Source organism: Coturnix japonica, unplaced genomic scaffold, assembly GCF_054131305.1.
Source record: "Coturnix japonica strain WE unplaced genomic scaffold, WE-NBRP24 Scf039, whole genome shotgun sequence".
Lineage (NCBI taxonomy): Eukaryota > Metazoa > Chordata > Aves > Galliformes > Phasianidae > Coturnix > Coturnix japonica.
The window spans coordinates 779,580-802,810 of record NW_028188942.1 but is presented as its reverse complement, the minus strand read 5'-3'; the positions used below and the strand labels follow the sequence as shown (position 1 = coordinate 802,810).

The window sequence follows — 23,231 nt, the reverse complement described above, 5'->3', positions numbered from 1 at the left end:
AATCCAACTGCGACACCCTCCAGTCCGAGCACAACACTCTTCAGTCTGTGCATAATGCCCTCCGGTCCGAGCATAACGCTCTTCAGACTGAGCACAATGCCCTCCGGACCGAGCACAACACTCTTCAGTCCGAGCATAATGCCCTCCAGTCCGAGCATAACGCTCTTCAGACCAAGCTCAACACTCTCCAGACTGAGCACACTGCCCTCCAGGCCGAGCATAACGTCCTCCGGTTCGGGTACAACACTCTCCAGTCCAACTACAACAGCCTTCAGACTGAGCTTGGTGCCGTCCAGTTTGAGCGGAACGCTCTCCGAGACCAGCTATGTGCCCTCCAGGGTGAGTTGAATGTATTTAACCAACTACCAGGGGCACATGTAGTCCAATCTGACCAGCCACCGGGGGCACAGGTAGTCCAATTGGACCAACCATCTGGGACACCAGATACAATGTTGGTTGCCCCTGTAAGAGGGCGAAAGACAAAACAAGTTTCAACTCAGTTAGAGAAAATGCAGAAGGAGTTAGAAGAGCGGAGGGAGTTAGGAGAGCAGGACTCAGGAGACTCAGGGGAGCAGGGGGAGTCAGAAGACCAGAAGAAGTTGGAGGAGCAGAGGATGTTAGAGGGGTATAAGAAGATGATAGAGGAGCAGAAGATGATAGAGGAGCAGAAGATGATAGAGGAGCAGAAGATGATAGAGGAGCAGAAGAAGTTAGAGGAGCAGAGAAAGTTAGGAGAGAGGAAAAAGAAGGAGGGTTACCTGGAGGAAATAACACAAGCATCAGGGTCAGGGTCAGAGTCAGAAGAGGAGCCAAAAGCTACTTTTTCTTTACGAGAATTTCTCAAGTCCAAACTTGTAGATGGGGCAGCCTCATCAACACAGTTGCCACCATCAACACCTGGGACTCTTGATAGAGCAAAAGGTGAGCAAAGTATTACGACCATTATTGATCGATCTTTTAAACTGAGTGAAATTCGAGATCTAAGAAAGGATTACACACGTCAGCCAAAAGAAAATATGGTCACTTGGTTACTTCGCTGCTGGGACAATGGTGCTAACAGTGCATGGCTCGATGGCAGTGAAGCTCGCCAACTGGGTAGCATTTCCAGGGACCCACGTGTGGACAGAGGCATTGGCACATGCCAAAATCGGTCCTACACCCTCTGGAAGCGGATGTTGATAGCGGTAAGAGATAGATTCCCCTTTAAACGGGACTTGGAGCCTGAGAGAAAGAAATGGACTGATATTGAGAAAGGTATCCAATTTTTGAGAGAAAATGCTCTGGTGGAAATGCTATACAGCCGCGAGTTCAATCGTAATGATCCAGACCAATTACATGATCCTGAAGCAGTCCGCGTTCCACGACAAATGTGGCGTGACTTTACAAAAGCAGCTCCAGAAAAGCATGCCAGTGCACTTGCATTAGTATATGGCAAAGGGGACAGGAAACCCTTTGTGAATGAACTAATTGGCAGACTTCAGGAACTTGAATTATTTATAAGCGCCACAGAAGTTAATCTGTATACTTCAGCCATTGTCAAAATTGTGGAAAGGTTAAACGAAGTGGAGGGAACACAAAATGATATTATTGACAAATTGGCTAATGTGCCTGATGTAGATGAATCCACGGTGGTACAAGATGATGGAAACCAGGATTTCCACAATCGCCTATTGAGGAAGCTAAACAACATGAGTTCCTCTCGACCTGTATCATCGAAAATCTCAACCATTAAAAAGAGACGTCCTCGTATTCAAGCAAATGACGATGATAAGTCACCTCGAATCAACAATGAGACTACACGTCTTGCCTTGTTGGTTTTCCTCTGTAGTCATGGGGAGGACATGAAGAAGTGGTGTAATTCATCCACTTCTGCACTTCAGGCACGAGTGAAAGAATTACAAGGTGAAACAACTACCAAGGTGAACTCTTCCAAGAAGGGGAGAGTTCCAGTTGCTGCAAGTCAACGAGGTAAACAATACAGGGGCCCTGCCCCCAGCCAGGGGGGGGAAAGGGACAACAGAGTATACTGGACTGTGTGGATTAAGTGGCCTGGCACATCTCAACCACAGAAATATAAAGCCTTGGTGGACACTGGTGCACAATGCACCCTAATGCCCTCAAGTCACCAAGGGACACAACCAATATATATCCATGGAGTGACTGGGGGTTCCCAAGAATTGACTATGTTGGAGGCCGAAATAAGCCTCACTGGTAAAAACTGGCGAAGGCACCCTATTGTGACTGGTCCAGAGGCTCCATGTATACTGGGAATCGATTACCTTAGGATGGGATATTTCAAGGATCCCAAGGGGTATCGATGGGCCTCTGGGATAGCTGCTGTAAACACAAATGGTGTTAAGCAGCTGTCAACTTTACCTGGTCTGTCAGATGATCCTTCTGCTGTGGGGTTGCTCCAGGTAAAAGACCAAGAGGTACCAATTGCCACCAAAGTGGTTCACAGACGGCAGTACCGCACCAATAGGGACTCATTGCTCCCCATTCAAAAGCTAATTCGCCAATTAGAAAATCAGGGAGTGATTAGCAAAACGCACTCGCCTTTTAACAGCCCCATATGGCCAGTGCGTAAAACCAGTGGGGAATGGAGGCTGACGGTAGATTACCGTGGCCTGAATGAAGTCACACCTCCATTAAGTGCTGCTGTACCAGACATGCTAGAACTCCAGTATGAATTGGAGTCAAAAGAAGCTAGGTGGTATGCCACCATTGATATTGCTAATGCCTTCTTTTCCATCCCATTGGCTGCAAAATGTAGGCCACAGTTTGCTTTTACCTGGAGAGGTATTCAGTATACCTGGAACCGTTTACCCCAGGGGTGGAAGCACAGCCCAACAATTTGCCATGGATTGATCCAAGCTGTTTTGGAACAGGGTAATGCTCCTGAGCACTTGCAGTATATTGATGACATTGTGGTGTGGGGCCATACAGCAGCAGAGGTTTCCAAGAAAGGGAAACAGATAATCCAAATTCTTTTGAAAGCTGGTTTTGCCATTAAGCGCAGCAAGGTGAAGGGGCCTGCCCAGGAAATCCAGTTCTTAGGCATAAAATGGCAAGATGGACGTCGTCACATCCCAGCAGATGTGATTGACAAAATCACTGCTATGTCTCCGCCCACAAATAAAACAGAGACCCAATCTTTTCTGGGAGTAGTGGGCTTTTGGAGAATGCATGTCCCAAACTACAGCCACATAGTGAGCCCTCTCTATCAGGTAACACGGAAGAAGAATAATTTCTCATGGGGTCCTGAGCAGCAGCAGGCTTTTGAGCAGATAAAACAAGAAATAGCCCGTGCCGTGGCCTTGGGGCCAGTACGGACGGGACAGGATGTGAAGAACATCCTCTACACTGCTGCTGGAGAGAAAGGTCCCACCTGGAGTTTGTGGCAAAGAGCCTCAGGAGAGACCCGAGGCCGACCCCTAGGATTTTGGAGTCGAGCATATAAAGGGTCTGAGGAGCGCTACACTCCGACTGAGAAGGAGATCTTAGCCGTGTATGAGGGGGTTCGGGCTGCTTCTGAAGTAGTTGGGACAGAGGTTCAGCTTCTTCTAGCACCTCGCTTGCCAGTAATAAACTGGATGTTTAAAGGACAGGTTCCCTCCACCCATCATGCTACTGATGCCACTTGGAGTAAGTGGATTTCATTAATTACTCAACGAGCTCGAATGGGAAAACTCAGCCGTCCTGGAATTCTAGAAGTGATCATGGACTGGCCTGAGAGTAAAAAAATTGAAATACCACCTACAGAAGAGGTATCACGTGCTAAAGAGGCACCACCATACAATGAGCTACCAGAAAACGAACAGAAATTTGCCCTATTCACAGACGGATCATGTCGTATTGTAGGGAAGCATCGCAGATGGAAAGCTGCTGTATGGAGCCCCACACGACAAGTTGCAGAGGCCACTGAAGGTAAAGGAGAATCAAGTCAATTTGCAGAGGTAAAGGCTGTTCAGCTGGCTTTAGATGTGGCTGAACGGGAGAGGTGGCCAATGCTTCATCTTTATACTGATTCATGGATGGTGGCAAATGCCTTATGGGGGTGGTTGCAACAGTGGGAAGATGATAATTGGCAACGAAAGGGTAAACCTGTTTGGGCTGCTGAACTGTGGAAAGACATTGCTGCCCGAATAAGGAACATTGTTGTAAAGGTGCGCCATGTAGATGCTCATGTGCCTAAAAGTAAGGCTACTGAAGAACATAAAAATAACCATCAGGTTGATCGAGCTGCCAAAATTGAGGTGGCTCAAATAGACTTGGACTGGCAGAACAAGGGTGAATTATTCCTAGCTCGGTGGGCCCATGAGACTTCAGGTCATCAAGGAAGGGATGCAACATATAAGTGGGCCAGAGACCGAGGGGTGGACTTAACTATGGACGCTATTGCTCAGGTTATTCATGATTGTGAAACATGCGCCATAATTAAACAAGCCAAGAGGATGAAACCTCTTTGGGGGGAAGGGCGATGGCAAAAGTATAAATATGGAGAGGCATGGCAGGTTGATTATATCACCTTGCCACGATCTCGCAATGGTAAGCGTTATGTACTCACCATGGTGGAGGCAACCACTGGGTGGCTCGAAACATACGCAGTACCCCATGCTACCGCCCGAAACACCATATTAGGGTTGGAAAAGCAAATCCTATGGCGGCATGGCACTCCAGAAAGAATTGAATCAGATAATGGGACCCATTTTAAAAATTCCCTTGTAACCACTTGGGCCAAAAATCATGGCATTGAGTGGATTTACCATATTCCCTATCATGCACCAGCTTCTGGTAAGATTGAACGATTCAATGGGTTGTTGAAAACTATGTTGAAAGCAATGGGTGGCGGAACGTATAAAAATTGGGAGAACCATTTAGCAGAAGCCACCTGGTTGGTCAACACTCGAGGATCTAGTAATCGCAATGGTCCTAACCAATCCAGCTCCCTACGTACCGTGGAGGGAGATAAGGTTCCTGTAGTACACATAAAGAGTGTGTTGGGAAAGACGGTTTGGGTCCTTCCAGCATCTGGAAAGGGCAAACCTCTCCGGGGTACTGTCTTTGCCCAGGGACCTGGGTGCACGTGGTGGGTGATGGACAAAAATGGGAATGTCCAATGTGTACCACAAGGGAATTTGATGTTGGGGGAGTGCAGCCAATGATTTTCCTGTAGATATATAGGTAGAGTCTCAGAAAATATTTCAATTAGGTACAGAATAGTTCAATTAGGTATAGGACTTAAGATAGAGTGGATTAATGTTAAGGAAACACTTTTTCTCTATATACCTTAATTAGGCATTCTGTAAGCAAGTTTTCCATCTGGACTCTATATCCTGCACTGGCCATGCATGTGTAGAGCACACATGGAAAGAAGTATAAGTCAAAAGGAAATCTGCTGTGGTGGCTGGGAAAGGATGAGTGCACCTTGATGTGGGGGACGCCCTACTAGCGCTGCCTTTCCCCTCTACCGCTGACATGTTTTCCTTTTTCTGGCAGTTTTGCCATTTTCTCAAAATTAATAAATAGTAGGTTAGGTTATAGAGTTTTGTTCTCAACTTAGGGATTTGTATGGAAGAAATATAAATTGTTGAGAAAAATAAGGTTGCTGATTATTCACAATTATACATATGAGTGTGTATGTATGTATAAACATAATGTAATGATTTAGAATAAGGGGTGGAATGTCATGGTTTAATAATTTTGTAATTTTTGCTATCAGTATTCCACATCATAACATCATATTAAGCATGAATAATTTTACTGAATCTGCAACTTACAGAAGAAGACTACATCTCCCAGGGAACAACACGATGGGTCACGGGACCTGGACTCTATATTAACTCAGTCGCAGAACAGACTGACGTCTTTCGAGTTCTGGCGTTCAGGGGAGTGTGTGGGAGCCTTCAGCCGTTCGCCTAGATTCACAGTAGGCCTCTCGGTTACGGGACTCATTCTCTCTCCTATTTCGCTTGATTCGTTAGCTCAATTTTCAATTATATTGTATTATATTGTGTTATCCTGTATTTCGATATAATATTTAGTAAATAAGTGTGCCTCCTTAGATCGTTGCCGCTGTTTTCTTTTCCTAATTAACTTTTTCCTTTCGGCCTAGGGCCCCTCCGGGGCCCACGGCCCCTGTCACGGACGCAGGTGGATTTTTAGTTCAAACCATGACAGTGTAGTTGCCATAGGAACAGTACCGGGTGAACAGGTGCGTGGAAAGCTGTGATATATTAAATGACAGCTACCCTCTGCCACTGCGATGCAGATTGCCATTCTCAGGGTTTATTTATAGCAGGTAGTAATTAATCTGTGTGAATCTCATTTCATTGAGAAGGAAAAAACAAAAACGCACAGAATCATTAGCAAGATTCCTAATTACATCCATACCTTTGATTCTCAGAATTTTGTTGCCATCGGACAACCCTAACACAGAACTACTGGATTATTATTTGTGTGGAGCTGTCATTATGAGAAACTCTAAGCTGTCACCTGTAACAAATACCTTCTTACAGCTACCACATTAAAACTTGCATTAGCGTTGCTGCAGTGGAGCAACAAAATAGTTTTTACCCTTTAAAAAAGTAAAGAAACAAAAAGGAGATATAAGCTTTAGTTGGCTTTTAAATGGAGGCTCCTAATTCTGGAATGGGAATCAAGTGTACAGAAACCTGAATTTAGCCCAGACACCAACTGTTTCTGTGCCTGAAGCAAGCCCCTTAACCTCCGTTTCTCAGTCACTGTCTCTCAGGTGTTAGGTGAACTAAGAGCAAACAGTCTGAAAGCACTTCAAAGATGAAAAAACGACTCGTTATGCTATGAAAGGGATAAGCACTGTAATTTAAATGACTGCATGAAGTAGACTTATCTACCAGGCATACCAGGCATGACAGAGCCTGGTGTCTTAGAGCTGCTTGCGTAAAGTAGATAAGCTTGAGAAGACAAAACTAAACTACATTTTCTGTGGCTGATGAGAACAATGATTCTCATAGCGAGGCAATACTAGCACCAGGTAGAGTACGTGGATCTTGCCTGTGTCTCAGTTTTCATCCTCTTGCTTTCTTATTATTATGTTTATGATCACAGTTAGCAGCAAACACTCCAAGAAAATAGAAGTGATAGAAAATGATCACATTCTCAAAACACTCTTCTAAAAGTTTTGTCAGTACACATCTCAGATGAAAACATACAGTGATTCCCAGTCGCTGTTAGGGATGCTGTTGGAAACATTCTTACAGGCAAGTGTTAGAATCACAGCAGTGTTATGGGATACCCTGCAGAACATTATTCTAGAAATCATGCAAAGGATCCACATCAAGATTTAATTTCAGCTACATTCCAAAACAGCATTTCGTTCGTGGTTCACCAGGTTCATATTAGAACCCTGTAGGCAACAGGTAAACTTGCAGTTCTAAGATAAAGCAAAAAATCACAATGATGTAGCAATTACTCATTTCTTGAATAGACCCAGTTAAATCACAGCATGAAAAATGAAGGCTACATTGGTATATGCCTAACCTGCTGGGAAATCCTCCCATGATAAAATCCTTCTTGAGAATATAAATATTTCACAGAAATGGGTTACACATGGTCTGAACCCTGATATTAATCACTGCCTACTCAGACCCTGACCTAGTTTTTAAGCTAAGCACATTCCACCTTTGCAACAGGCTCTACCAAGCTTAGTTCTGATGCTGGATAATACAGGGCAATAGAGAGAACATAACTCCTGCTATTGAGAAACTAAATCCCCTTTAACTGAGTCTTATACTAGACCTGCCTATATTTGATCAAATCCAAGAGATCTGATGAACATGAATTGAAATTCATTAGCAGTGTTTCCACATCATTATAGAAAATGAGGTCTCAGAACAATGGAAATGAGACTCTTGCAGACGAGACTGTTTCCACATCCAGGCTTGCGTGCTAAAGCTTTCTTCCAACTGGCCAGGAAGACCCACACCATTCTTAGTCTCAAGCAGATATTGCCCTGTTAGACCAGGCATAGCTGGAGAATGGGATGCTGTAACTTTAACTGCTGCTTGTATCCAGCATGAGTCAGGGACACTGAGCAGCCTGCAGACAGTTTATATGTGCTTTGTACCAGTTAAAATGTTGCTAAACTGGGCAAACCCAAACAGATTCCATCCTACTTCACGCAGCAAGAGAGGCCTGAGTATTAATGCAAAACTTTAGTTGGCAGGATATCAAACCTGAACCTCTCAAATCAGCTCATTGCTCAAAAATCCCCATTCAGGCCAATTTTTTTCCTAAGTGTTCCCTGCCTAATTAAAGATCCCAACCTAATTCACAGGTCAGAATTCCTCATGTTTTCCTACATCTGCCACAGGCCTCAAAAAATGAAAGAACACAGAGGCCAGCTTGGCAATTGGGAGCTCACATCTACTGGATGTTAACATGTAACCTCACAAGTTTCATCAGTTCCTTCAAAATCACTTCTTTTATCCCCAGTACCTGAATTGTCAGCTAGGAGAAGCTGCTGATAGCTTCTGAAGCTTACTGCATTACGTACTTGGTCTTCAAAACCAAAACCACATGGAGAACTGGCCTTTGTAAACATGCTTTTTTCACTGTCTCTTCCGGATGCTGCTCCTTTGCTTACTGCACCTCACCATGGAGTCTAGTCCCAGTCAGACTGCAGCTTCCCCCAATAGGACCTCTCTCATTTTTAATCACACAACCACAGAACAGCAATAGTTCATAATGTAGTATATAACAGAGTTATGGTCAATCAAGGACATGGGCAAGAAAAGCACTGAATGGAAAGAGAAAATACTTCATTCTCCCCACCTCTCGCTAAGAGATGTTGAGGGAAAAAAAAAAAAAAAAAGACAAATTCTTTTACACCCAGGAGCTTGTCTTTTTTTTCCTTCCAACTCTACCCATTAGTTTAATAAAAGACAGTACTTGCTTTGCCTAATAATTATTAGGTCTAATGTCAAGAGAGTTAAGGTCTTAGTTAAACTCTATTTAAGCAGGATTTTAAATTTAAGCATGCAAACTTAGCACTCTTTACTGTGAGAGATCCCTTGTGTGCCTGTGTAAAAGAAGAAGGTGGACTATATGGGTCACTGCTAGAACTCATTTAGAAATAGCAACCTGGATTATTTTTTTCTCCTCTCCCTTAGCAAAACCAGAAATATTAAAATGCAACACATGATTTCCACTAAGGCATTGGTTTTTACATGAAGCATATCAAGTACTCCATTTTGAACGCCTCCTCAGGGTCTCCCTTCTGAAGAAGCATCATGCAGTTCTAAGCTAAGGACCATACAACAGCCCTCTTCTGCAAATTCACATTCAGATTGTGATTACTGTGTCACTTTTTCTAGGTGACACGACGTTTCTGCATCCAGAGGACAAGAGGAAAAGTTTTTCTGTTCTGCTAACGCAGGTTCCAAAGGTCTGATTCCTTATGAATCCATAAAAACAATCTCACAAGAGTTAACGCAGAATCAAAACTTATCACAGACTGATTACACCGCTGGGAAAATTGTCAGTAAAGGAAAAAGGGACCCACTATAATAACCCACATTCAAATTCCACTGCATGGCTGAAAAAGAGTCAGCTAGAATGACATCCAAACTAAACTTAGATTTGTGCAATCTGTGGAAAATACGTAATAACCATCAAGGTTTGGGTCCAGCAAACTTCTGGACAATTAAGGAAACCTTTTGTTGTTGTTTTGTTTTTAAATCAACAGGATTAACAACACACAGGAAATGGTCTTTATGAAGAAATCCAAGGCCTGCCTATCCAACTGTCTGTACAATTCATTGTCCGGTTTACTTCATGCTAACTTTGTCTTTCAGCCAAGCCAGCAAAGAGTTTCTCTATAATATTTACAAGAAAGCTTCGTTTCATTTCAGTCCTTTCCCCCAATCCCAAAAGGAAACTTCTCTTTTCTTCATTGAACACACTCCCCTTTTACATTGCTTTGATAATTCCCACTTCATCGGCCTTTGTCAGAACTGTCATCTTTTCACTTCTGGAAAACCTTACTGGGATGTATCTCGGGACATGGCATCAGTGACACTTTAGTGACCACAGAGTTTGCTGTTGAATGAGCCCAACCTGCTGACCCTCAGATTAGAAGTTAGGTACCACAGCAGGTCTCTGCTAGAGCTTCAGAGCAAGCAGCAAAACAGTAAAACATTTGGTAGGGAAAGGAGAGGCATCATCAAATAGCACAAACTTTCAATATATGCAGAGACAGGAGGAAAGCTATCCATTGCAAATATTGTATCATTTCGGTTTATTTTCCAATCAGCCTCATCTTTCTCTTGCTTACCAGATTACTGCAAGGCACGGCTGCAGTTGTCCCAGGGCTCCCAGGCTCTGAAGGCAGCTTTCACTGAAGAGAATGGATTTTCCTCATAAGGATCCTCACCCTTCCTGGAAACTCTCAGTCAAGCATGCTCTGTGTGCCACGCACCCTGAACCAACTAGTTTAGACCATGCTTGTTTAGACAAAGAAAAAGGAAAGATCAGATCAAATTTCACTGGGATGTTTGAAGCCACTGAGGACTGCCAGTCCCACAGATGGCAAGCCTAGAAGAAACAACCAGCAGAAAAAATTAAGGGCACAATTATCTCAGAAGATACAATTGTTACAAGGTACGAGTGCACTGTATCCTAAAAATTTATGAAGAAACTTAAATTTATATTTATATACATGTATGTATGTATATACATATACATACATACATAAAATAGATATTCAAAGAGAAGAGATGAGAATTCAGAGCCGTCAGCTGCTATGGGACATCGATAGTCCATTGTGATGCAATTCCTGATCATTTTAGCTAATAAGCCAATAGATTGATCTACCCATGCAATCCCTACAAACCCAGCTCTGTGCTCAGCAGGCATTTTGCAGAGGATATTGCATCTTTTTTACTGCAGCTTGAAGTAGATTCAAAAAAATTCAACCTCAGCAGAGGCACAACCAACAGCTGCTGCTCCCTAGCACAGAAAAAAGCCATTGGAGTGCTTTTCAAAGCTAACCTTCTCAAGCTTGTGCCTGTGACCTGCTCCCCTCTCCATTCTGACCTCACCCAGGAAGCTTGCCTTCCTTGTAGCACATTCATTTTGTCTCTTTTGCATGGGTTGTACAGGCTGCTGTGTTTTCTTTTCCATCCACATCTTCACCCTCATCCTTCCCCCTACCTTTTTTTTTACTTCTTTTTTTATACTGTGCAGGCAAGCTGCCAGCATTAACACTTTGGTTAAGGACTAAGCTCAATCATTGGCCTGTTTCAATACAAATCCCTGAGCTGCTCTCCTGGGGGAAACAGGTTCTTCACTCCCCACTCCTCATTCAGTTTTCCCTCAGGAAACACCCGGCAGGGAACAGGCAGGGACTGGCACTGTACCCCGGAAGGACAGAGGAATAACTGGCTCAGACACTGCCCTCAGACCCAATGCACCTTCGTTCAGTGAGAAATAAGGTAAGCAAATAAAAAAGCAGGGGAGAAGTTTCTCACCGCTTGCCCTACTCTGCTTTTGGGACATGCATCCAAATAGCTCAGAACTGTTCATACAAACACCTCATAGTGTGCACATCTCCATTAAATCAACACAGAAGCTTTTCCAGATAAATCTTCTCTGGAGAACAAACTTGGAAAACATGTGATTCTATTTCCTCACCTCATTAATTAATGTGGGAGCGTTGTCTGACTCCCACATCCCGATCTGCTGCTGAACTGGTCTCTCTGGGCTGCTCTGCACATTGAGGCTCTTCTCACACATTACCACATGCCTCCTGCTCATCGAGATTCAAGTGCAAAACTCACACATCTATTTTTTTGTCTGTTTACCGATCAAGACGAAGGTATCCTAAATTGACCTTTTCAGGAATTGCTGTCTTTAATACAGTTACTCCTCTAAGAAGCCCAGCCCTACACAACCCTATCAGAGTAGAGAAACAAAACAAAAAAGGGAGAGTGGTGCCCAAGGTTCATGTTCTCCTCCACCTGCATACAAACCATTCTCACTGGATTCTGTCCTTGAAGCAGCTTTTACGCCAGCCTGCAGCCCGCTGTCTCTTGGGCAGAGTGCTTGTACTTCCAAACACAAACACCTTCCAGCAGGAGAGCAATTCTCAGCAGTTCTCCTCTACTCTTGTTGTCTCAAGCATAGCAACCTTGTTTAGTACGACTGAATATTAAGACAGTCTTAAAAACATGTTCTTATCTTCCTCCTTGCCCCACAATTGCTTCTAACTAATGTCTTCACTGATGTAGCAAAGTTATAAGCAATTAGTAAGTTCTAAATAAGGTGATTTGGCTTGCTGCAGGTTTTTGTTCTGAATTTAAAACTTAAGCATTTTTTCAGTGCCAGCCCGTTGCCTCCAACAGTCAAGACAAACAACCAAGGAGCGAGTTTTAGGACTGAGTCTCCCCTCACCTTAAGAATTCTAATCCACACCTTTTCACAGCACCCAGGTATACCTTGCCAGTGCCTGATTATTCCAGGTTACTCAAACCCTAGTTAGTGTGCGCACAACTCACCAAGGCAGACTGCTGGCTTCTTGCCCCCTCAAATCATCTTCCCAGCTCCAAGGCAGTCACAGGACACACTCAAGATGTGTTTCATGAATAAACTTGTTTGGAGTCACAATGCCCAAACAGGTCACAGAATTAGTCCAAGAAATAAACTGATGTGGGGTAGAGGGAGTGACGTCTTCTTTTTCACCCAGGTCATCTCAAGAGTCAGCTTTCCAGCACAGACCTGCAAACTGCAGCACAAGGCACCTGAACCACATGCCAGCTTTCTCCCTGAGGAAAATAGATAGCAGAGCCAATCCGACTCCTTCAGAGAAGAGCAGCTAGTCAGACAGAAGGAGAGAAGGGACTACTAAAAGCTGAGCCAATCCAGCAATAGGAAGCCAAGTCAAATCCATAAAGATATGTCCTTGGTTTTGGATTTTGGCTTGTTTTAAGGATTTTTCTCGGTGGTGTTCATGTTTGGTGAACTTTTTGTTGTTGTTGTTCTTGTGTTTTGTTTTTTAAAGATAGTGTTCTTGAAGAGTTAAACTCACTCAAGTTCATTTTACAATGAAATCGGAATGTTTTAGATGGAAACAACCTCTTATAAGTGTAATCCTATATTCCTAATAAGCAGAATTAACAGTTCTAGGACCATTGTTCTCTCACACACTGTAATGGAGAGCATTATACCAGCAATGGACCATCTGGAACAACAGGCAGGGAGAGCCTTGGAGGATCAGAATGGATAACCATTTGCAGACTACATGGTTTTGGGGGAGTGAGACTTTAATAGCAGAGTGCAAGCATCTGTTTTCCCAGATACATGATCTGATTTGAACCATGACTCTTTGATACTGGTACCTACTGTTTTACTAGAGCCAAGTGGCTCTAAACAATGTCTATTCAGTTACTGCTAGAGAGAAATAAACAAGTTAACAAGCTTATTTTCAATAAAGTTTAGAATTGGAAGAAGAATCTACTTATGTTGTGTAAATCTCCAGCTAGAAATTAAAATATCTGGACTTGGCTAAATTACATTTTGAATGTGGCCCCCAATAGGACTCTGTAACCTTTAGGGTTTAATAACTTCAGCTCATTTAATGTCCTTTCATTACATTACTGTAGCAATCCAAGAGTAAGGTTTGAAAACTAAAACTCTGTGCTTCCTCCTGGGCTTTCCCATATGTTCACCATCTTTAGCTTAGACTCCCAGGATACTCACGCCAAGTCTTACAAAATTGCCTTAGCAGAACAGAAAAATATCTTCTTTCACTTTATTCTATATACTTATTCTTTGTAGAGGAAGGAAAGGGGAAAAAAAGTTTGCCAAGCAATGCTCTGCTGAGTACCTACAGAAGATCCTGCCTAACTTCATGGAGAAAATCCAGGCAGCTCTCCTCATCCAGCCCCAGGAATAGGTCAGATAGCAAGGTACAGGCCCAAGACTGGCTGCTATGTTATGACCTGTTAAAAGACAGATTGCCCGACTTAAAACCTGCCACTAATAACCATGAATTTGAAAAACTCTGGATGAAGAGTCATAGAATTAACCAGACTGGAAGAGGCTTTTGGAGGTTGCATAATCCAACCATGCTCAAAACAGGGCTAACTTGCCCTAGTTGTAACAGCAAAGGACCCATTTGACAAAGTCTCCTACAGCACCTCCACTTCTCTCCTATGCATTATGTCAAATGAAGTGTTTTAGAATGTGGTTCTTGTGCTGACAGGCAGAATTAAAACATCTGGAGACTACATTTTCACATCTATGAACTCTAATGTCAAGGCAAAAATCATACTGGTGTGCAGGAAAGCAGAACCACAGAAATGCAGAGCGGGAGGCCAGTAGATGGGAAGCACCTCACTGCAGGAACCACTCTGTGCTGACACCACAGGTGGGATGCACATCACTGAGCTTCAGAGCTGATGACTGTGATACAAACATCTACTCTCCCTCCATAATCAGTGGAAAGAAATAAACCTCTCAGGCACAATTAATCTGACCTATTTAAGTGTTGCTTTAAGATAGCAGGAATTGCACTCGAGAATCTACTGACTGTCCTGATGTGATCTCCACTGACTCTAAAGAGACATAGTTGTAAGGAGATGAATCCTACCCAGTGATTGCTTTTACTCACAGCAAACCTTAAAATAGAAATAATGTGCATATGTGAACAAAGCAGGGGTGGAATATACCTTTCAAAGCCAATACCACTCAATGGAGACTGTAAAAGGATAGCGTTTCTCTTACAGTGAATAGATACAAATCTGTACAAAAGACTATAAAAATACATAGACATACACTTATAAGTGTTTCTCAGAGTTCCTTTCAACTACAATTTCTGCATCTCCAGGCAGCTGTCCCCCTTCATTAACAAGTGCGAATACATATCGAGATGCCTCTGACTCCACAAACAAACTGAATTCATGCTTTTACTTTACAGGGTGCTTTAAGAAAAAATATATATGTGTATATATATATATATATTTTTTTTAATGACACTTCATTAATTTTTTTTCCTAAATCCTGTTCATAATAAACTAATTTCTCATGGCCCAATAACAGTGTGGATAGGAGGATGTTCTCTCCATGGATTAACATCAGGACTGTAAGTCCCAGTGCCACAATTTGGCCATGCCCACACAGACAAGTACTCTTCCCTCATTTGCCACTAAGGAAAGTTTAGGACATCGTTTAATTTCTAGACTGTTCTAAATCCAGAACTGCTAGAAACAGAAAAGACCAAGATTCTTTTGATTCAGAGCTACTAGATATTGGAAAACACTGTGAAATTAATGCAACAGCCCAGAAAGGGAATGCAGTACATGGAGTGCTAACGCACAGATATAGAGTCTGCTGGCATATTTTTTCTTGTCTAAAAGCAGCCATAAGGAAGAGGAGCTCTTCAAAGCTCAAAGCCCAAGAGGACATAGCAGTTGCAATGCTCCACTACGAAATGAGAAATGCATGCAGGACATTTCAGCCCTATTGTGAACCTATTTCCTAAGAGAAGGTCAACTCAGAGAGGCACGGAGGGTATTCAAAAGGCAAAAGCTTTTGACCCACAGGAGCTGTTGCTATGCCTGATATGGCTCTGAACAAAGACAACTGTTAAATCCAGGTATTATACACATATAGAGCACTTATACTTGAGTGCATAAAATAGCCACTAGGGCAATTACCATTTAAAACCATAAAGGCAATGTTATAACAGAAGTCTAGTGTTGAACATCCTCTAAATATTATGGTTAAGGTTTTAAGCCTGATACCTACTCCACTACAAAATGAACGTGAAAACTGCAGCACCAGACTATAATCCGACGTAGGTTTAATCAAGACTGAAATTTGTCACTACAGACCTACATTTAATTTAACAAATACATAGGTGAAACATCTGTGAATCTACCACGGCAAGTTTCAACTTGATGTTATGCGCCCCATGTTTAACACAGGCCAAAAAGACAAAGCTCTGATGATGGAAAGCCTCAAATCAGGAACAAACAGCTCCAGATTTGTATGGCTTTGTACTGCTGCCACAGCACCCATATATGTCATTTATGTATACAAATCCACTCATACACACTGCTGAGCTATTACCAAATCTTGAAAGGAATTTCCCAGCTGCACAAAAATGAACTACCACTTGGGCTAGCAAATGAATTTGTATGTGCAGCAATAACATCTGATTGATGTCACTGTCACATTCTCTTTAGTTTCAGAGAATTTGATAACCCCATCAGATACTGCTGCTGTGAGGAGAATCCCTATTTGTTAATCCAAATGGCATCTGTTACTGGAAAAAAGTAGAGACATCATTCCTCAAAGATGCAGTTCATATACTGTTGTTCATATATTCCCAGCTAGACATGATTTCAAGTACTCTGAAGATTAAAGAGGAGCTGTTTTGTGTTTCAATTAAGAAACAATTTGAATCAAACAATCAGCTTGCCTGCTCCTAAGGAATTATATTCTCGGTACATATATTTATGCCTACACAAATTACCTTTTGTGCATTCTCCTGAGTGTGTGTGGCATGTAGCTGTGTGTTGAGCTGCCCAGTGGGTGCTGGCAGACACCATACCTCTGTACTCATATTTGGGAGGAAGACGTACCAGCAACTGCCCCTAAGAAGTGTATTTATTGATGCTTGTACGCAAGTATGTCATGATGACCCATCGCTTCAGTTTTTCCTTCTGATCTCTTCCCCTCCCCTGCAAATCTCTGCTGAAGGCATAACAGTCCTTGAAGTATAGTTTTAAAGCAGATAAATGATTTCATTTAGGACTCGCCATAGATCCCTTTTTGTACCCAAGCTATCAAGACCAGACACTATCCTCTTCAATTCTGCTAAAAGAGCAGAATGATACAAGTACAAGAACAGAGGTAAAAGTTGAATATGACAAGATTCATGTTATAGTCAGACATCAATTATATTACAAAAGAATTTTCATTTGTGTCTCTAACAGCTCTAGAAATAAACAAAAGGAAGGCACATATGATTTAAAAGTTACATCCGATTTTTAAAAGCCTGCTTTAAAAGTTCTGATTCCTATAACATATGTAAGAGCATTGAAAGTGGAAGAAGCACATGACTCTAAATAAGTACACAAAGGTTTAATGCAATACAGGGTAGGCAGTGTAACTGCCACTAGTGAAGTTGCAAGAGCAATTGACCTTATAGGACAATGATATTTTAAGTGTCTATAAACTGGTAGTAAAGATGTTTCAACATTAAGTGCCCATATAAGACTTCAATAATGTTTGCGGGGTTTTTTTTGAGTACTTCATGTTTTACTACACTGCATTTCTGGTAATAACAGAGCAAGTAAAACACAGCTTAAGATTTATAGCTTAAGATGGTCAAGAAATAAAGTCAAAGTTTTCTTTAAACGTAAATTATTTCTGCTCTCAAAAAATAACCTTAAATATCCATTGTTCACTATGCTCTCAATAAAGCAGTCTTTAATGAGACACTAAAATTTGTTTGTGGAGACTTGTTTTGTAACAGCACTGAGGACAAATCTATTCTAGCGTCATGTACAACCGTAACAGTGTTCCCTTTAACTTATCATCTTACACTACATTTTTAAATTAGAAAGACCAGATTATCTTTAACTAGCTAGTCAGCTGCAGCTGATGCGCTGAGGACCCCACAACTTCAGGTTTCTCACTCATATTGTGAGAATGGCTCTTCCTTACAGTTTCAAGCACCCAGGACTGACGAATGAAAACCTAACATGATGCACTCTGCCACAGCTACTGAATGAAATCTTGAGTGTGCAAAGCATCTGACCCAAAGCCCAGATGTAGACATGAGAGGCATGCAAAGCGTTTCCATTCAGAAATGAGCATAACAAAGCAACTTTGATTTCCCATGAATCTGACGTCCAGGATGATCAGAAGGGTGAGCGAGCACAGTGATTTTCAACCTGAGATCCATCATCCAGAGACACTGAGCCTGTTGGCCCAAGCCCCATCATCAACTAATGCAATGTGGGACTCTTAGAGATGCCATGAATTCTGCAGGTTTCATTAAATGCCAGCAACTGACCAAAACATTCATAGGACTGCTCGTAAGTGTGGAATTTTGAAAGGCACAAGTTTCCCAGCCAATCAGACTAGTTTTCATATCTCCTGAGCATTATGTACCAGCATTTCCTATTTCCCTCTGATATTTTTATAATAGAAATTTATTACAAGAATTTAAATTAGCATCAACAAGATTAGTTAAGAGGTTTGTGACTTTACTAGTTTCTAGAGCATCCCCCTCATGTGATTTGACACGTGGCTGAAATTGGTTAAATTAAGTCAATGAAAAAGGGCTTGCATTACATATTTTGTTCAATTGCATCTATGCAGATTCACAAATTCTTCTTGCTTATAAAATGAAAGAGTCTGAAGTTAAATTGGATTTTATGTCATTTCCTTTAGGTTCTGCCCATACGTTAGTACAGTGAGGTTACAAGAGTGTTCATGAAGAGCAAAACTGCTTTCCAGTTATGATTCTATGAGACTGGGCTCTTCCTACCTCCTCTCTTCACAGCAACAATGTGAAATTTAATTTAATCTATTTCAGAACTGCAAAGACAAGTACTTTTTTAGCAAAGCATAAGAGGGTTATCACTTTGAAGAACCACATTAGGCACTATAGTTCAGTCTTACACAAGAGATTAATTGACATGTGCTGTAGATTAATCAGAATAAGGCTTTTCATTACGAGTGGCCAAACATAACCAAATCACTTTGGAAGCAAATTACTGACTTGCCTAGAAATATATATGCAACAATTGCAAGTTTATTATTGCTGCTTGAGCAAATGAAACAGCCTTTCAAAAACATTTACCTTGATTCTACATGAACCTCCTCTCACCTGCAGAATGCCTACATTAAAACTAAAACTAATCAAAAGCTACTCCACACTCAACAGAGTACTAAGTTGTCAAGCACAACTGGCATTCTCCTCTCAACAGCAGTGCTTGAGTCAAATTTCTGGCTGAAAAGGCTGCATCCTTTCATATACATCCAGTTGATAAACTATGTTCTACAAAGAGAAGTTTAATGAACAGGAAGAAAAGAAATGGAAATAGGAAAAAGAAACCACAGTTCTCCTTTTGTAGTATAGCCTTGTAACAAATAGTGCAGCGAAGAATATAGAAATTCTGATCTTTTGTCACCTGTCAAGGAATCCAAAGGAGGCAATACATGTTGTTGACACTGTGAAACCCAAACTTTTTCGTCTGACTCTCACACCCACTTTGCCCATTTTCCATTTGTTTTTAAATAAGGTCTGGAAAAAGCCCATAGAGCTACCACAGACTAAGAGCACAATTTAGGGCTGTAACACAACAGAAAGCACAACTACAACAGCAGAGGAGCAAGATCACAGGCTGCAACAAGTGAGGATTTGCTCAAACACAGCAGACACAGAAATAAAGAAAAGTAGCTACTTACTTTGAGAAGGCCTCAGGTATACAGGAATCTCCAACAAGATATCCTCACCTTCACCACCAACCCTCAAATGAGGTGTTGGAAAGGGTAGATCTTGGCTCCAGCCCTTCCAATCACTCAGACACATTACATGCACTTAAGCTCCCCTGGGTAGGCCCTGCCTTCCCACCAGGAGCTCCGTCACTGGTGCAGGCTGTGACTCAGCAGTTCTGCTTCAAGAGTATCTATGGGGAATGAAATAGAGAGAAACTTACCAACCACTGCACCGTGAAATTCCACAACATGAAGAGTATTTTCCTGAGTGCCACACCACAAAAGAAAAACCTTCATACACGTTGTGATAAAATGTTTGCTCATTAAGACCGGGATGTGGTAGCATTGTGGTGGAGTGCTTGTTCATTAGGACCGGGATGTGATGGTGGAATATGGAGGCCACAAGGGTTGCAGAACACTCTAATTTTATGGGTAGATTGTGTACTCTGCATAGTTACAGGCAAAGCGCGCCCCGATGGATACAAAGTTTCACGGAAGGACCAACCAAGGAACGACACACCAAGTGGCACGATCACGACCGACCAATTAAAGGACAATACACTCGGGATGGACCTTACAAAAGAAGTTGCAAGGGACGGGAAGGTGCGGCAGTTGGAGGAACGATGATTCCCCTGTCGCCCAGTGCTGAATTGCCTTTTTGTTTTACCCGCTACAATTAATAAAAGTTTCTAATTGGAACATTATCGGCTCATTGCTTATAAATTGATGACAATTTGGCGCCGTGACTCGGACGGGAATACTGGCGTGGGTACGAGCCTGAGGGGGCGCCCCGCCTAAATAGGTGGCCTCGGCTCCTATCCTCCCGCCCTACTCCCGCCGACGATCCGAAATTTAAAACACAAAGGCAAGGAAAAACCGGTTAACCCTTTAAATTTCGTGCACGAAAGTCCGGACGAAGACGCAGGACAGGTGAGTATAGTCCGGTCTGGGTTGGGAATCCGGCGTGTGGCGAGTGTTGTGTGCTTGTGAAGGGGGGCCGGCAGCCGGCACTAACCCGAGCGAGTGTGGACCCCACAGTAGTGCGGTTCCCATTGCCTGCGAGGGCGTGGGCCACGACCTGGGGGAAGCGAGTGAATGCAACACTGAGTGAGGGCACGCCGAAGGGTGGGTACAGGGTATAAGCGGGACCCTTTCACCACCACAACCCCTAGGGCTACGGGCTCTATGGAGGGTTATTCTTTGGTATTCCCCTAGAGCTACGGGCTCTATGGAGGGTTATTCTTTGGTATTCCCCTAGAGCTACGGGCTCTATGGAGGGTTATTCTTTGGTGTTCCCCTAGAGCTACGGGCACTAGGGATGATTACTATTAGGTGTTCCCCTAGAGCTACGGGCTCTAGGGAGGATTATTATTTAGGTGTACCCCTAGAGCTATGGGCACTAGGGATGATTACTATTAGGTGTTCCCCTAGAGCTACGGGCTCTAGGGAGGATTATTATTTAGGTGTACCCCTAGAGCTATGGGCACTAGGGAGGAGGATTACTATTAGGTGTACCCCTAGAGCTACGGGCTCTAGGGAAGGATATTATAAGATCGCATCCTAGAGCTACGGGCACTAGGGGGAGCTACAGACGTTGAATAAAACAAGAGAGCAAGAAGTAAAGAACGAGATGGGGCAGTGTAAAACTAAACCATCCGCCCCTTCTAAACGACCATCCATTCCTAAGGACTCACCTCTAGGGTTCATGCTAAGTGTCTGGACGCACTATCCAGGAACAAGAAATAAAGATAAGGCAAAGATGATTTATTATTGTGTAGAAATTTGGAGCGGACAACAAATTGGCCCGGCAGTATGGTGGCCTAAGTATGGTTCTAATGAAGATTGGGTACAACAGCAATTAAATTTTTGGGTAAACTCCAAAACCCCTTTCAATCAAGAAGAAAGTGACTATGCAGCAGTATGGGTCACTCGCCCAGAGGGTTTAGGAGTCCCCATTTTTAATTTGACACGAACAGAAAAAGATGTCGAAAAACGTAAGCCTCGAAGGGAAGAGGAGGCCTTAGTGGGACCCCCACCATATGCTTTACCACCAGCAATTCCCCTACCTTCTCCTCCTCAGTTGGATCATGGGCAGATGGATTCGAGAGAGGGAGAAGTACAAAAGATAGAAGGGGGAGGGCCTGTGACACGGGCAAAGGCACGACAAAATAACCTCTACCCTTTAAGAGAAATGCCCATGGGAGGTCCACAACCTCAGATGGGGTTTATATCAGTGCCCTTAAATTCAGGGGATGTTAGAGATTTTAAGAAGGAAATGGGTAATATACTAGAAGATCCCCTGGGGGTGGCAGACAGAGTAGATCAGTTCTTAGGGCCAAATGTTTATACCTGGGAGGAACTACAATCTATTCTAAGTATACTGTTCACAGCAGAAGAGAGAGGTATGATTAGGCGTGCAGGGATGCGCATTTGGGATGCTCAACATGCCCACGGGCCCGCTGCGGATATTAAATGGCCCTTACAGAATCCGCAATGGGACCATCAAAATCAACATCATAGGACTCACAGGCAGGACCTGCGAACTATCATTATCCAGGGCATTAGGGAGGCAGTCCCAAGAGGTCAGAATATAAATAAAGCTTTTAATGAAAGACAAAAGAAGGAGGAAACACCCACTGAATGGCTAGAAAGGTTACGCAAGAATTTACAACTATATTCAGGATTGGATCCCGATACACCGATAGGCCAGGCTCTGCTCAAAACACAGTTCGTAGCTAAGGCTTGGGAAGATATCCGCAAGAAACTAGAAAAGATAGAAAATTGGCAGGATCGGGGGCTTGATGAACTTTTGAGGGAAGCTCAGAAGGTATATGTAAGAAGGGAGGAAGAAAGACATAATAGGCAGGTTAGGATGATGGTAACAGCGGTCAGAGAAAGTAGGGAATTGGAAAGGAAAATGGGGGGATGGACGCAAAATCGAATTCCAGGACAGCAAAAATTTAGGAAGCCTGAAAACAGGGAGGAGGAGAGAATATGCTATTATTGCAGGAAAAAGGGACACCTGAAGAGGGACTGCAGGGTTAGAATGAGAGACGAAAAGTCCTTCCAAGAAGACTAGGGGTGTCAGGGGCTCTATATATTGGGGACCCAGAAACAACAGGAGCCCTTGATAAAATTGAAAATTGGTCCCCAGGCTGAGGAGGTAGAGTTTCTAGTAGATTCAGGAGCAGAAAGGTCTACTATACAACAGATCCCCCTCGGATGCAAACCTTCCCGGGAAACTACCAAAGTAATAGGAGCAAAGGGAGAACCCTTTACAGTAGGAATAGTTAAAAATGTAATGATAGAAGCAGAGTCCAAAGTGGGGTTGGGTGATTTCTTGATACTGCCTGAAGCGGAGTTCAATTTGTTAGGACGGGATCTGATTATTGCATTAGGCATAGGACTAGAAGTAGAGAATAAAGAATTGAGAAATCATCCCTAGGTATGGGGTAACAGAAGTAATAGATTCAGATCAAGGACCACACTTTACATCAAGAATCACTAGAAATATAGCTGAAGCCTTGGGAATAAAATGGGAAGAACATACTCCCTGGCACCCACAGAGTTCAGGGCGAGTAGAGAGAATGAATGGGGAACTAAAAAAGCAATTGGCCAAATTAACACTAGAAACTAAGCTCTCATGGATAAAATGCATTCCCCTTGCCCTCTTAAACCTTAGGGCCCAGCCCCGGGCTGACATAGGAATATGCCATATGATGCGGGAACCCCTAAAG

The 23,231-nt window shown here is 42.8% G+C and overlaps 1 protein-coding gene across 4 annotated transcripts in view; it reads right to left on the bottom strand.

The window, feature by feature from the left end:
- The window catches only part of LOC146753128 (receptor-type tyrosine-protein phosphatase T-like), a 232,338-nt gene that overhangs the window by 200,012 nt on the left and 9,095 nt on the right, over positions 1 to 23,231 (bottom strand). For 3 of the 4 annotated variants that reach the window (XM_085530950.1, XM_085530951.1, XM_085530949.1), the window contains exon 3: positions 19,465 to 19,685. In XM_085530950.1, the coding sequence (XP_085387076.1) occupies positions 19,465 to 19,588 (124 nt within the window). In that variant the 5' untranslated portion in view covers positions 19,589 to 19,685. Of the gene's footprint in view, positions 1 to 10,315; positions 10,485 to 12,536; positions 12,704 to 19,464; positions 19,686 to 23,231 lie in introns of those variants that run through there. The other variant, XM_085530952.1, reaches the window with a different exon arrangement.